Source organism: Tympanuchus pallidicinctus, unplaced genomic scaffold (assembly GCF_026119805.1).
Source record: "Tympanuchus pallidicinctus isolate F22 unplaced genomic scaffold, pur_lepc_1.0 scaffold8, whole genome shotgun sequence".
In the NCBI taxonomy this organism is placed as follows: Eukaryota; Metazoa; Chordata; class Aves; order Galliformes; family Phasianidae; genus Tympanuchus; species Tympanuchus pallidicinctus.
In genome coordinates, this window is record NW_026294802.1 from 23,564,095 (window position 1) to 23,580,757 (window position 16,663).

A 16,663-nucleotide genomic window follows, 5' to 3' on the forward strand; every position below is an offset into this window, starting at 1 on the left:
AGTCTTCTGCAGACAGTTTATTGATTTCATCCAGAATGCCTTGCAGATAACCCCCCCTTCACATTTTCCTATAGATCTCTGGAATTCCTCTGCCTAGCATTTATCTTTTCCTTCCTAGAGTAGATACCTGCTGTTAGAAAACCTTGTAATAGTTGGAATTCACAATTTGCAGTACTCAGGCTAACTTCAGAAAGCAGTTTTGATCAGTCAGCTATCAATGAAGCCATGATTTTATCTGTTTTATTTTGTATTATGAAATGCTTATTCATATGCAGCTATTTACCTATTCATGTTCACGTGTTATTTTCTCAAAACAGAGGATATCAAATAAAGATATTCAGTATCCTTCAGTACGTAGTAGATTGGTAGCGATGTGTTTCAGAGAATGGATGGTGAGAGGGATAGAATTAGAATATAAAAACACATCAATTCCTTTGTAAGTAAAGTCAAGTCTTAAGTGGAAGAACCTTAAAATCGTAGTTGTTGTTGTTAAGGAATAATTATAGTCCATGTCCCAGAACCATCCTAGCTGAATGTAAGACAAAACAACTCCCCAGAATTCCTGAACAAAGGAATAGAGGTTTTGTTTTTTTTCAATAAAAAAATCATAGGCAGACTTCATTTTTCCATAAAAACCAGCCCTAAATAAATAAATATATGTGAAAAGTCCCTAGGAAAAATCCTTCCTATTCTGATGTAATTGACTATCAGATGCAGTAACAGTGAAGAAAGACCCCAAAGGAATCCACCTTAGTAATGGCAAAGCACATTTAATGCATAGAAGAATCTCTGTACAAACAGCCAATTCTTAAAGAAAGTCAAACTAAAACTACTTAGAATTTTCTGATAGCTGTCATAACATTCCTTATTAACTGAAGTTTAGTACTTGATACGACCTTTGACATCCATAAAATTTAAAGCCAACTGTCTCAACAGTCAATGGCTTCAGGTTTTTTTTTAATTGAACGTAATTTGGAGATTATACAGCACCTTTTGGTTGTTGTAGTTAATAAAATGAAGGCTCTCATGTTCTTAAGAGTTCAAAGTTATTTCCAGCATTCGCTCATTGAAAAAAAAATAAAAATCCAGAAGAATTTAGTTTACTTGTAGATATTTAGAAGGATATACTGTATGTCAACTGCAAGATCCAAGACTGTGACTATGGCATCCACTTTTTATCCAATTTGCTCCCAACATATTCACAGCAGGACCAATGGCACACTGAACTGAGCAATTTTATATCTTTACTATTTTTAGATTGTAAGAGAAATGTAAGCTATTAGTTCGCAACTCCTCAGAAAAAAAAAAAACCAGCCTTCCAATATCCAGTGTGAACCAACAGCCTGCCAAAACTAGCTTAGTAATATTTTCTCGATATTTTGTCATCTCAAAATCTCAGACTTATAAAAGCTACTTTAGGCATTGAAACAGGTAAATTTTCTTCCCATGAGTATCAGTTAATCCCATTTAATAAAAAGTGAAAGAACAATTTTTCACTGGCCTCAAACAAGACTGACTTTGGTATTAAATAAAATACAACTGCCAAGCAATGTACAGCCCAGTTTTTTCAAGTTATGGCAACTGTGAGTCCCCAGTAGCTTTTGTGTGGGCTGGCACATCTGCTTTAACAAGGCTTAGAAGAACAACCATCTGCATTTACATTAAAGAAAAGGAAGAGGGGAAGATGGAAAATGTGCTACTTTGGTGGTGCTGGAGATTTTTCTCTGATGCAGAACAAGACAGGCAGAGGTTTTAGACAGACACTCTCAACCTTCTTTACAATAAGCACCTCAAGGTAAACCAGGCAAAAGCTTAATATAAATATAAAATCAAGTACTTACATGTCTAAAACAGAGAATCCTCAAAGCCACTAAGCCAAGATAAAACAAGTATAAAATGATTTATAATAGAATGTCCCACTGTGGCCTCAGAGACAAACCCTCGCATATTGGACTGATTTCAAACAATTGTGACTTCCTATGTTCCAGTAAATTCCGCACAATTAATTTGGTCTGCTTCTAAGGAAGTTCTTCTGTCTGTCACCACAGAGTCCTAGCTCTAAGTCTGCATTCTAATACTCTCCACATAAGGCCTTCATTAGCTTCCCTGGCAGAGCCAGTGGAAGTGAAGCACTACCTACAGTACAGGGACCACACAAGCAATCTGGAAGTACACAAGTCCAAGAGACCAGATGGGATGCATGTCAAGAGCTGAGTGAACTCGCTGATGTCATAAGAAGGCCACACTATTATCTTTGAACAGTCACATCCATCAAGGGAGGTTCCTGGTGACAGGAAAAAGGCAAACACCATGCTCAGGCTAACTTCGGTTCTCAGCAAGATTATGGAACAAATCTTGGAACAAGGGTACTGAGAATAGTTGAGGGTCCAACATGAATCAGCAGTGTGCCCTGACAGACAAAAAAGCAAACCGCATTTTAGGTTGAATTAAATAGCACAGCAAGCTGGTCAAAAGAGGTCATTCTCCTCCTATATTTAGCATTGGTAAATTTATTAATGATTCCAGCAGGTGGACTGTAACATGAGTAGAAAACTAACAGTGTTTCAGTGCTCACCACAGGTTCAGATACATGATCATTTGTTTTCTTTAGCACTTGTGAGACCATCTAGAGCTCCTTTGGACATTCCACCCTTACTGGAATGACTGGGACTACAGGGCTGCAGACAAGGTGAAGGAGGATCTAACTTCAGTGTTAACTCCTACCTAATGGAAAGGAAGAGAAGAGGTTAAACCAGACTCCTGGAGCTGCATAGTGAAAGGACATTATGCACTTCAGCTGAGAACTTCAGAAAAAAAAAACTTGGTGGAAAGGATGGTCAAACACTGAAATGGGCTGCTGAATCACTGCTGGTCCTTGTACCATCAGCCCTCCACCGTACATTCACCAATGAATCATATAATGTCCTCTCCAGGGGAATATGGCAACATTTTAGTAATGCCAACAGTAATAAAAAAATAATAATAATTTTTTTTGAGCATTACTCTATCTTCCATGTTCTTTCCCCCCAAAAGAATACTGTAATTTCTTTTTACTCTGCATAAAGAATTCTTTAAGAGTTATTTGCATCCATCAACTAGAGGAAAATCCAACAGCTAGAAATTCCAGCGCAGTCTGATCTCATTTCCATAATATTATAAAACTGCATGCACATCTGTTTCTTTGAACTTAGAATGGGCTATCACATCTGATGCTTTGGTTGTGTCTGAGAACCAGTATTTAGTAAAGCCTTACATAATGATCTGGAAAAAGTAAGCATCCAATAACTAGAGCAGGAAGCTGTATCCTCTTTGCAATAACAAGAAACAACCAAATGTTTGATACACTCAAATTGAGTGTCTAAAAAGTTCATCACTTTTTAAAACTTTAATGTAAAATAATTTTGTTTTTTTTTTTTCACTAATTGAGTTTCTAGACTTCAAATAAAGCAGAATAAATTTCTATTGTATCTTTTTTTTGAAGCATTGTGAAATAATTGAAATCAGTAAACTCCAAAAACTTTCAAAACTGCAGCAGGTCCATGCTGAGCAACGTACACAAAAAGATTACTAAAACAAGACACAGCTAGCATGTGTTGTTGTCAACCCATAGCTACGCCTTAGCTGGCTGAGCAGCCAACTGTTACAGAATAACAGCTGAGTTCCTCCTGCCTTTCTGTCTATATAGCTCCCTGAGACAGATGAAATAAACTTTGCCAATTCACTCTTTCCCAAATTTGGTTGATATGCTTATCAGTTTCATCTTCAGCAGATGGTCATTTAGACAGCTCAGCTACATTACACTTGTTTGCTCAGAAAAGCCAGCTACTTAATGCTTTTCATTATGGATCAAAAACAAATGAGCTGAACAGAAATGAAGATGTTAATGCATTTGTAAATCTGTACACTACTTGAAGTAGGCACAGAAGCTGCTGTAGAAAATCCCAGCGAAAAGACATTGAATGATGAAGTAGAAAGCGACGTGACAGGACTTAGCTGTAGTTTAAGTCCTTTTTTAATATCTTATACTAGAACACTTCTGAGTTGATATGCAGAAAGCATTAAATCAAACAGAAAGTAGTACTTCTGTTAGCAATGACTCCATCATTGTTGATTGTTTAACAGCAGACAACAGAAACAGCATGAGATCTCCATGCTAAACCAACTAATCCAGCAGGCATTCATACACTTGTGCAAAGATAATCTGTAACTTTTTGTTGTTTGAAGGCTGTACAGAAAAGTAGGTAATTTTTTCAACTAAAGATATCAGTTTTCTATCAGAAGTATTAACAACATTTTTTTTGAAGGAAAATTCCCCTGTGGTTTGAGAACCCAAATGATTTTCAGCTTGTCTCTCCAAGAAAAGCTATTAAATGTGCTATTTCTTAATGTTCTAAAATGGCAGAGCCCCAGAGCACAGCATTCAGATAAATGTTTTTAGAGTACATTACAAGGACTTAATTCTGCTTATAGTTGTACATGTACAACTCAACATAAATGGATGCTACATGCAGACAGCCAAAGGCAAAATCTGGTACAAAACATTTCAAAAGGATGAAAACATTGGCCAAAAACATATACACATTTTATGAGTGAAGTAATGGAATAAAACCAGCTGTATTCATAACCACATTAAAACATTCTGCATTAACATCCCTAATTTCAGTACGAATATTGGCAATATTGGCATAACAGGAAAGCTACAGGGCATCCAGGAGTGAATGACCCACGTAATGTAATTAAAATGAGTACTAAATAAGCCATTGGAAAGGAACAAACATCAGGAGGTTATTAATTAAAAGGTATAATATTCCCAACATGCAAACTGGCAGCCACAAGTTGAGCACAGAAAAATTACCTTCTTGGTTTTCATACTGTTCTGTCAACAGATGGTAGCAGCAGCCTACACTGCAAACTGCTTTGATTTCAGGCTTGGCAGTAAAAATCCGTAGTGTGTTTGCAGCAAGGTCACCACATGTATGCAGACCAACCATTATACAGTCCTAGGAAGAGAAAAAAAAAAAGCTCAATATAAAGCATCTCCCTGTGCAACTGAAAGAACATGAATAACAACAAAATCCAAAATCCAAACATATTGCAAAGGGTTATTCATCTACAAAGTTTAAATATACAACTGCATGACAGCTCCACGTGTTCTGTTCCAGAATCTTTTCTAGGCATAAGAAAAGCACTCCAGTTTAAGAAAACACAGTGTTTGTGAGGAACCAGACTGCTCAGTATTTTGTTCATCTATGGAGCTCTGTTTCTATATACATTATCTCCAAGAGGAAGCAAAAGCTCAGGACTGTGAACAGCAGCCATTTAACTGCATGGGAGGGAACATCTGCATGATGACTGGACAGTGGCCATTTTCTCCTAGCTTTCCTGTCATAATTTTTACTACCACTGCTACTTCCTTTTCTTATTTCAGATTGACTACGACAATACAGACGGCTGGACCGATCTATGGCATTTCTGCTACTCTGAATTGCTGAAAACAAAACCACTTCCCAATAAACTTAACTTAAAGAACAGGCCCTTCTTCATCTGCTTTGTTACTTCCAGAACTGTAGCTGTACTGTGGTGTCCCTATGACTGTAGATTCAATAACATAAATTTCTTCCCTAAAATAAAGAACTTCAGATACTCCATTCCTCCATCCACTTTAATTTCTGGTTTCCTTCTTCCTCAGTTTCCCATTTTCTTCTATTTCACCATCTAAATCACCCCTCTTCTCACTGTTCAGAACAAGACTTTTCCCTTCTAGCACTGGGATCTAAACATGGTGCTTATTGCTTTGAATTCCAGTCGTATTTATTAAACATAATCAACAAATAATTAGCCAACATTCAGTTGTGGAACTTTTCTGATTCTATGTACATATCTATTTTTTTTATTACTTTGTATCTGTATAGTACACATTTGTGTGAAACTGTACAAACTCCTTTTTCTTGCTGTTCTTTCTTTTCACTCTTTGCTACTTCTCCTTGATTGCCCTCTGCTTTTCTCAGTAAATTTTTGGTGGCAAAAGTTCAGTTCCAGTTCAGCTTAGTTTTTAAAGACTTTTCTTCCTGTTTGTCAGCTCCAGCTCACCATTCCACAAAGCTTTTCTTCCACATAAAACAGAGCAGAACAATACCGATGTCTGGAGGCTAATGGAAGACATGCACTTGCAAAAGCAGCATTTAAACCGCTGAGTTAAAGTCAGAGAGGTTCTTTCAGGGGAAAGTGAGTGGAAGATGGCTATCGATTCCGCATGCCATCCATTCCATATCCAGGAAACACATTACAATGCTCAAAACCTCTGAACAATATGAGCATGATCTGCCTGGGTCAGGCACGCTTCTGGACCATCCCCGACTTCTCTGAGGTTGCCTGGGTGCAACTGAAAACACTTTCTGGATCACTGGTGTCAGTGCAGTAAAATTTGTACCTCAGCATTTGTCCAGGGTTACAAACAAACACACATTTCTACACCCACACTTCATCAGCAATTCAAATAAATTTCAGGACTTACAGTATGAATCAGTAAATACTAATGTTACACATTCCACTTTTTTCCCCCCAGTTTCGAAAAAACTGAGAAAAAAACACAATTTATGGTTAAAATAATAAATGTAAATGTTTGTAAGACTATTTGAAAAACAACATTTCTAAAACTTCCAAAAATATTTTAGAGCCATTTAAATGATTACATTTTTTAAACTATTTTAATTAAGCACATTCATCACATGTAGCATGCAGTCTGTTGTGTTTGTTATTTTTTTACCACAGTACAGTTTTTACTTTTTACAGTTAAGTTTTTTTAAAGACAGGCAGTGATGGAGGATTTCTCCTGCCTTTTATATCATACAAATCATATACTAAGAGGATATAAAATCCAAACATGCAAATGTTAAAGGCAGATGCTTTACCTACTGTTGAGAGGTATGTAAAGACAGTAATAACACAAACATGTATTCCTAAATGAGAAATGAAATACACATTTGAGTATATGAATGCATACAAGTTTTCATCTTTCCATAAAAGGCTGACTGTATCTACTCAATCAACATATGTCAGCTCAGGCACAGTAGCAGCTTCTAGACTTGCGTCACTGTCTTTGGGCAGCTGGGTTTGGACTTGCATGTGTAGACACAGTTCCTGCCAGCTAGCAGATTACTAAGTAACATGGAAAGGCCAAAATATAATGTTATTTAAATATACAACTCATTATAAACTCCTGATGTTGAGTAATGTACTCAATAAATTACTTCATGCCTTCAAAATTTTATTGAAATTATAAAAATATAAAACTTCAAGAAATTTCAGGAAAATTGAAATTCCAGGGTTTAAGACATTTGTCTCCCTGGTAAATAAAAAATTCTTAAACACTTAGATGTCATCTGTAATCATCTGTGATCTGTAAGACAGTGGAATATGTTAATATGTATACTGTTAATTCTGACATCTGATTATCATCTACTCAATAAATTCTAAAGGCTGTTTTACATATTCGAAACAATACTAACACATATACTGAAGTAGAAAAATAATCTCTGAATCTGTAATACATACCAGTGTAAACTAGCTGGGTCAGAGTATTCATTCACATATGTACACACATCACACATTACGGATGTATGAAAACAGCAATATAAAGACAAAGGAAAATATATTTCAAATATTAGTGACGTAACCTCTAAATCTGTTATGATGTCACTGAGTTCTGTTTCTGCGCTGATGTAGGAGGTCAATGGAAAATAAAGGCTTGATTCACTTGACTTGCTCTCTTTTGCCTTCATAAATGCCATTTTTCTTCGTGCTCTTTCCTCTTCACGGACTTCCCCATAGTTACAGTGGGATGAAGAAAAAAATTCTACAGCATCAGCAGGCAGAACACTGAGAATAGCAAGAGCCTCTTCGGAAAGCTTGCTCTCATCAGACTGTGCCTGAGCCAAATTGATCTCAGTTTGTTTGCTGGTCTCAGATACAGCTGCTTCTGTGAAAACACAAGAAGGAACTAAGTCTTGGGTAGTCCCTTGGTCTTCACTTTGAAGACTGCTGTTATTACTTAAGGGCTTTTCATTGATAGCTTTACATTTAACTTCATTTTTTATTGGCTTTTCCAACCTCTGGGTCTCAGAATTGACTCTTGCTCGACTCTGATAAGTTTTCCAGTGTTTCTTCAATTTCCTGTTCCTTTCATGAGCGCCGTTAGTATTGGTTTTCGATGAATCGATTCCATAAACTTTCAAGTTATATTGCATAGACAAAAATGAACTCAGGTAGCCCTTTCCAGAACCTATATCAATCACCTTGATAATGGAGAAAAAGGAAAAAAAAAAATAGAAAAAAGGGAAAAAAAAGTACCATATTAATGAGCAACAAGACACATTTAAATCAAACGCAAAATATTTCCGTAAAAAACTAAGCAGGGATTTGATAATAACTTTATCAGTTATCCCTCTTACTACACTTAAATCTGCTTTCTGGCACACTTTCTGACTTTAAAAAACAGAATTAAGTCAAAACTGATTTCCTTTAGGAAACAGACAGTGCAATGCTTATGCACTGCACATGTCCTGACGCTTTTGGAAAATACTTTCAGTATGTATTTTGACATAGAACTTCCTTCTGTTAAAGAAAATAACCATAAATCACCAGCACTACCACCTGCATTTGCCAAACGGGGTTAAAATACTCAGTTAGGAAGTGTCCATAGTAAGTTTAGACACTTAGGAGTCTAGTACACGTACGCAGAAGAAAATGTCTGCAGTCTCAGTGCTTAACATAATCAATTCAGAGGTGACCTAAAGACAGGCCATATTAATACTGCCTCTTATGTCAGAACACCTATTTATACTTTTTTGTGTGTGTGTGAAAATAATCCGTACAAATCAGTATAACAGAAGGATGTTTTTGTAATAAAACAAAGGGCCTGGTATATCCCATGTGCTTTCCATTGCCTGGTCTGGAGGAAGGTGTGAATAGGAATGATAACCAGCTGAAAGTTCAGTTTCTCTCGTAGCAGATAGCATGTGATACTTCAAGTGACATTTCTCTACGGGATGAAAATCATAACATTCACTTCTGTTCAGATATGAATCAAAAAATATATACTGAACATATACAATGATTTTGTAGATGTCCCTGAAAAAGATTAATTTGAGAAGTTTTTCATGTTGTGTTCTTGGTTTGTTGAACATTCATAAGGAAGTAGAGACTGACTGCGTAAGTGTAAATGCCAGAATATATTGCATGTATCCACCTTAAACACAAGTGCGTATGTTTTAACTAGGTAGGAATATGCAGTTCAGAAATATCCTGACAGAAATGAAAAAAAATTATTCTAAAAATACAAAAGATTTGTACAGTCATGGAATTAGGAAAGAAAGATTAAATAAATGCCATTAAAGACTACAAAAAAAACAGTGGAGAATACATGCCATTAAGTAAAAATTGTCTACTCAGGCTATACACACCTTTCTCCTTTGCCTTCTCCATATAATATTACTGCATGTTTGCTTGTCTAGGTACATGAGAATCCTCAAATTTCTTGAGTGAGGAGAAGATACAGTCATATATTACATTAATCATCAATATTATCTCAGATTATTTAAAATTGAAGGAAAGAAAAGTGCCCAAGGAGTAATTACCAAAGAGTAATTTATGTAACAGATGTTATTATTATGCAGAATATGCACATCTCCACTTCTACAAGGTATTTTAACTACTTCTGTGAAGTCAGTGTTTGGGCAGAGAATTACTAAATACTCCTGACTCATACACATGATCTCTAGTGGCTATAAAGACCAACTGCTGGTTCTTGAAGATTTTTTCAGCTGTTTACAAGTGAAAAGAATCACAGAACAATTTGTGTTGGAATGGACCTTAAAGATCACCCAAGCACCCTGCCATAGGCAGAGAACAGACCAACAGAGCATGTTGCTCAAAGCCTTGTCCAAGCTGATCTTGAACACTTCCTGGCATAAGGCATCTATTCTCAGGAAAAAATAATACATTGTTTAATTAGCACTGGGAAATTAGCTCTGAAACGAGGAAATTTTGACTGAAAATGCGATGATCCTGTGCTCAATAAATAGAGTGGATTAAATTAATCCATGTTTTACCTTCCCTTGATGACATAAGGAAAGACAACCAGTAACCCATAGCAGATCTGCCAAGCATGAACATTTAAAATGAAATTTCCATGATATAATGATCTCCAAAGGTCCTGTCCATAGTGAGCTGGGTACTATGTTTAAATACACCTTCTGGCAGCACACAGTCAAGGACTCCATACGCCTTACAACTTTTCCCAGCACCAAATCACAAATGTAATGGATGGTGAATGCAGAATTACATCATACTTGCAACTTCTGTTGGACATGCTGCAGTTTCCAAAGAAAACTTTCACAAATACATCAAAGAATCAAATGTGCAATTAAGTAAAGAAAAATTACTAATGGCTTCTTTTCACACTTTAATCAAGAACTTCTTTCTAAAAAGTTCCGCTTGTATGAGGACAATGATGCTAAAGAGGAGCAGTAAACAACTGAATAAAACTTCAGTTAATTTGCTTTAATGTTTTAATTCAAATCATTAATCTCAAAATAATTACAGTAATAATAGAATTTTTGCTTTTATTTTCATTTTTACTATATTTTTAGTATATTGTAAAATACCACAAGAGGACAATATGCTCGACTGCCCATTATACATCATGGTATGGAGGTGAAATGGAGGGCATTTTTCAACCCGTCAGTGATCTGTAATATCTGAAAGAAACACCCTGAGGACACATGCTATTGTAAAACATGTGTTGTGTTTTCATAGCTCTAGCATTTTTAATTAAATGTTATATACATTTTGTTTTGCCGAGTAGGACAGAAAAAAAAATCAATAAAGAAAACACTCTCCTAAAACTTTACAATTCTTATATTGTTTTAAGTTGAAAGGTAACCAAAACAATAGAAGTTGCTTTTTAATAACTGGGAAGGAGGCTTTTCTGTTTTTTTCTTTTTTAACATGTACTGGAAAGCTCTTTTCATATATTAGGGATTTGTAACTTAGAACAAATAAATTCTCTCACAGTATATGACTAAAATGGAAAAAAGTTAATATAAAGCAGTCAGCATTTCATATTCAGAGATATATTGCAACCATATTTTTCATTAAATGCTACGATTTTTTCAAAAATTAAACAGAAAATAATCCTAAGGATACTCCAAGTCATCTGATAAAAGTGCATCATCACAGGCTGAAATTGTAGTGCACTGACAGATACTTAATAATTGTTAGTTTGAGATTTTATTAGTAACCAGCTACATCGAGACTTAGTTGAGGTCATTAAGGTGGCTCTACTTTTTCACTCTCTGATTATGGCTTTTTCTTTCCTCTCACTCACGAATCTCATGGGAAGTATTTAAAATCAAAATGAAAATGGTATATGAAACACCACCAATTCATCTTCTAGCAAATGCAGAGAACATTTAGTATCACATTATTTGCAAACTACACTTTTCTAAAACTTTTTCAGTACGTGAAAGTCTTCAACACTTGAACAACTGACACTTGCCTGAAGGAAGAGGTAAGCAAGGCAAAAAAATATGTGAATGGAATGACTAAAATTTACTTTTTTGTATCTATTACTACTGCATTTTCACACTTTATAGAGTGCATACACTTTACGGTTGTACAGGACATCCACATTTGTTACTGTGGCTATCTCCTGATTGAGCTACTGGAGAGATCTCATACCATCTCTGAGTAACTACAGATGCTCACAGATTGCAATTCATCCAGTAATATTTGGCCTTAGCTGCAGTTCTCTGTTTACTCAAGATTCCCAGTTGTAATGAGGAGATTGCCTAGAACTTTGCCCTTTGCAGCTGCTCCTTACAAAACAGACAAGTTAGAGGTCAGAATTTTGATCTTCAGCTTCTAAAGACACTGACCCAAACCTATGAAGAATACTTCATCAGAACATATCGTTTACATTATCTAAAATAAACTCAGTCTGAGCAAATAACATGTGTCTAACACATACAATGTGAAATATGGTACTGAAAAAAGTCAAGTGTTGTGATGCTTGTGTTTTGCCAAGAGAAGCATTAGTAAACATCTACAAGGTTTTCATGTAACACTGACTTAGTGAATTACACAATCCTAATAACATTAAGAAAAGGGTAAGTTACAGTTGCATTTTGGAAGAGAAATCCTGCAATTCTTCATCACCCAAGGATGAACTTGCCATCTGATGCATGTGGTTTCAAAATTCCTTAGATTATCTGCATTTTTCCCTATGTGTTACCCTTGTGCGTCTCACAGGTGAAGATTAAGGTTTTGCCCTTCTACTGAAGTCTACAGTAAATTGCCAGCAATAGAAGGCAGCAAATGAAACAAGGCACTGTCTGTGCCTAGCAAAAAGCAGTACAATTTTTAGCTGATCAATATACAGAGGATGAAAAGATTTCTTACTTTTTTTTTGAGTCACAAAATGACCATGGCTCTCTAAAAGGCAGTTCCTTGAGAACAACCCATTTATAAACAAAACTGCCCTTCAGCTCGCCCCTAAAGGCTTTTCTTTAGCTATATTATTTATAGAAAAAAATGAGAACTGTGAGGAAAAATATCAAAATATGGTATTTGAAGAGAACAAAGATAATTAAACAGTAACATACATTAAGAAATGCCTTACCTGCTTTAAACCACAGTACTTTGCTATTTTGTCTACCAGCTCTGACATTGCTTGCACTTCATGCGATTTCTTATTATTCATAAACTCATCAGTTTTGATACCTGTATCAGATTAAGAAAATATATACATATTGACACAATCTATAATAATAAACATTTATAATCCATTAGAATATTTTCCAGTCTAAAAGTATTTCTAAGTATTTTTTATACTTTAAGAGCAGTAATCTTTAATTAAACATCCACTGAGCAGTTACAAGACTAAACTGAATTATACATAAAAATAGATACATGAAAAAAATCAACACTTTAAAATATAGCACTTTTAAAGTAGGTTGTTTTTTTTAAACTATAAGTATCTAAGACCTGACCAGATATTAGACACAAGCTATTTCCAAAAAACTACTTTCTTTTATTTTTTCATTTTAAAAGATTAATTTTTATGTGATTTATCATATTGATATTTACATATATGAAATATAAAGGCAAGGACAATTAACAGTCACACAGTGTTGTTTGTTAATTCTCCAGATTTGTTCAAAGTATCAAGTGGAAGATACCTTAAATAAAGGTTATGACAATGCTGGTAAAATTTAAAGAAAGATGCAGTGTTTTTTCCCCTTTATTTCCACTATGGATAGATAATAGAACTGCTATATGTTTTCAGAAGAAAATGACTCAAAATATGTTAATGAGATGAAACCAACCTCTAGCACCAGTTTACGTAGCTACATCTCTTCAACTAAGAACTAGCTCAGAAGCAGCTCCCTTGTGAGAAACCTTATGAGTTAAATTGATAGCAATTTTTGAAAGTCTAGGTGAGGGTAGAAGAAAGAGGACCGCTACTGGTGAGCATGATCTTACAAAACAAAACAGATTAATATATTCCCATTTTCTGCTTTTTGCACAGTATGCCTTCGTCTGTCCAAAATCTGATCATTAGGTAAAATCTATGTTCATTCCTTGATCAGACCATGCTGGGAACAGAGCCAGGAGCATTACTTATTTAAAAGAGAGTGGGGAATTGCACTGAGCTCATGAGAAACCTAATGTTTTCTCTATTTCTTGAAAACCCACAGGATCTTTCAATTTCTCAAACATCTGGTTTTTTAATAACAAACTGCTATGACAATTAAAAATCTAACAACTGACAGAAGAAAATAATAGCCTAAAATATTTTTAACAAAACAAAGCAAAACAAAAAAAAAAAAAGAAACAAGTGTTTTGCTAAAGTATTCACTAAAGATTCTCATTTGCTTAAAATGGTGAAGATCTCTATGGCCTCCCAAAAACTCTTAATTTGTAACTATTTCAAACAAAAAAAAAAAGAAGAAAAATAGAAAAAAAAAAAACCTTTTTTTTTACTTTTGAACTTTTTGGATAAGCTCAATTAAAAAAAAAAAAAAAGAGGTAAAGAAATAAAAGATTTGTTTGTCTGGTCTCCAAAGCAGCGCCTTCACTCTGAGCCATCATCACATATTGCACCTTCCACCCTTTGCTATAATACAAGATCAAATGACTGACATGGTAATACTCTGCAATAGAATTTCAAACAGTACTTAAGCCAAAGTATTTCAAATGCCAGGGGCAAACCCTGCAACAAGACCCAACTTAAAGGAACTGAGGTTCCAGGTGAAAAAAAATTGTGTGCTCACACCTACAGATATATTTATTACCTTAGTTACTACAGTTTCTAAATTATTTTTAGACCTACATTTTGCAGAATGAAAACTGCCTAGATTTCAGCACATGCAAAATTGCTTGCAGAAGATTACTTTTATTAGTTTTATTTTTGCTGGGTTTTCTGCTAAATGTTGATTGCGATAGCCTTGTGTTTGTGTTTTTAAATCATTTTGGCAAACAAGCAAACATATGTCAATCTAATAGGAAAAAAACCCATCTCTTTAAGGTCTGGTTTAGATGCCCAAAACATCCTTCTGTGACCTAAGAAGAAAGCGAGGCTCCAATACTTTACAGAAGTACTCTGGATATTACAGAGTAAAGGAGAGCTTAATGTTTAAGTGGTACTGAAATGCTGCTTGTTTACATTGTGAACCCTAGCGTAAGTAGATGCTTTCCAATCGAAAAACTGCTTTAACTCTACAGTGCTATTTGTACCCACATCTTTAGTTCTGACCTAGACAAAGTGAGGAGAGACTGCATTTCATATATGCCTAATGCAGATCTTCCAGATCTTTTATACCCTTGCTACCTGTGGAAATTCAGATATACCAGATTTAAAAGAAATTTTCAGTCCATTCATAATTTACAACACTATCTACACAGAAGTTACAGTACTGCAATTTAATTTTATCAGCCAAGACTGGCAGGGACTGGGGTGACCAAATGCTAAAAACCATTCAGACAGTCCATGTAATTTAAAGATAGATTTATTAACAATTGCATGACTATTACATAGTGCATAAACACAATGAAAAGGTAGAAAGCACTGCTGTTTCAATATTTTAGCAAGCCTCTCTCCTTATGTCAAGTATAAAAGAGAAACTGTCCTTACTGGCTTGCTCCTCTTGGGTCAGATCTTCTGGATCCTTGCACTCAACACAAGCAACCCAGTGGGGCAATGAGGGCCACAGAGAATTTCATTGGAATGGAAAAAACACATTCAGACTACACTTAAATTTTGGAACTAACCTTTTCAGGTAATCATTCTAAATAAGAATAGTAATGTCTGCATCAATATGCTATAGAAGTTAGAGAACTACACACGCAGTTAATTCATCCAAGTAAGTTAATTTAACTGATACTTTGCCAGTTCAACACAAAGGTTTTGAATTATAATACCATTATGTTCAGAACATTAGAACATTTTATTTTCTCAGTGAAGTACCATTAGAATAACTACATCACAAACCCAGATCCCAGCTACCCAACAAAACAGAACTCCTTCAAGACAACAAAATAATTAGTAATTGTCTTATTCTATGTTTCATTCTGCATGAGGAAAATGATGAAAGAATCCTTGTATTTTTGCTTGAGAAAGTCAATCCAAGCATGAACTCAAGTACATATATAACAAGGAAGAACTACAGAATTACTGAAAATTAAGCAGAACACAGAGAATGAGAACACAACGAAAATGCTAATAGCTAAAGAGTAAGCAAAAGTAAAACAGCACACTGCTGTCAAATGAGGAAAAAAGGCTTCAGGCAGAAAAACAGCAGAAGGAAAGAAGTCAGGAACTAAACTGACATCAAGATCAATGCACAACAAACCATTAAGACTATTTGAGCTGCTTCAGTAATTCTGAAGAAATCTAAAACTGGGGAGACAAATATGAAAAATAGCAAAATTGGAAAGAGAAGATTGCTGTAGAAAACAGGAGAGATGCCTAATGTATCTAAATTGTTGCTATCACTTAGGATGGGAAACATCAGAGGCATTTTAATTTATTACAGTGACAAAGTGCACTAAAAAGCAAAGGCTACTGGCTTAGAGTCTGTCTCTGAAAAACTAATGAGAAATCTGAAAGATGGTGAGAAACGTATGACTGAAGATTCCATAAAGAACAGATGCAGTGAAAATGACAGCAGTCAAAGCATAAATGTAAGCTCATCATCCAAAACAAACAAACAAAAAATTAGAGGGAAGACTTCCAATGTAAAGATACCACCTTGAGAGTGTTTTCAGCCAATCTCTTCAAAGACAGCAAATGAACCTACTCTAATTTTAGGACACATATTTGGTACTGGTCCAAAAAATACAGAATGAATAAAAGCAGCTTCTTTTGAAATATCAGACTCTTACTGGGCCATATTCAGTTAAATGCCCAAGCACATGTCTAACATTAAACAAAAGTTGTGTGCAAAAAAACAGCACCTGAAGAGGTATGGCTGCCTGACTTTAGACTGAAACTTGAAAACAAACAAAGAAAACCCCAATATTAGCAGTTATAATTTGTGTTGCTGTTGGAGAAGAAAAACAAAAGGAATTAACAAGATTTTTCATCTGTATATGAAATAACGAT

At 35.1% G+C, this 16,663-nt stretch overlaps 1 protein-coding gene across 5 annotated transcripts in view; it reads right to left on the bottom strand.

Annotated features, from left to right (window-relative positions):
* METTL25 (methyltransferase like 25) overlaps positions 1–16,663 on the bottom strand; it is an 84,164-nt gene that overhangs the window by 61,137 nt on the left and 6,364 nt on the right. For all 5 annotated transcript variants that reach the window (XR_008202932.1, XM_052669226.1, XM_052669225.1 and 2 more), the window contains exons 3-5: positions 12,680–12,780; positions 7,677–8,294; positions 4,856–5,000 (exon numbers count right to left, since the gene is read on the bottom strand). Coding sequence is in view for 4 of the 5 variants with exons in the window: in XM_052669226.1 (XP_052525186.1) it covers positions 4,856–5,000; positions 7,677–8,294; positions 12,680–12,780 (864 nt within the window). In the remaining variant the exon portion in view is untranslated. The remainder of the gene's footprint in view (positions 1–4,855; positions 5,001–7,676; positions 8,295–12,679; positions 12,781–16,663) is intronic.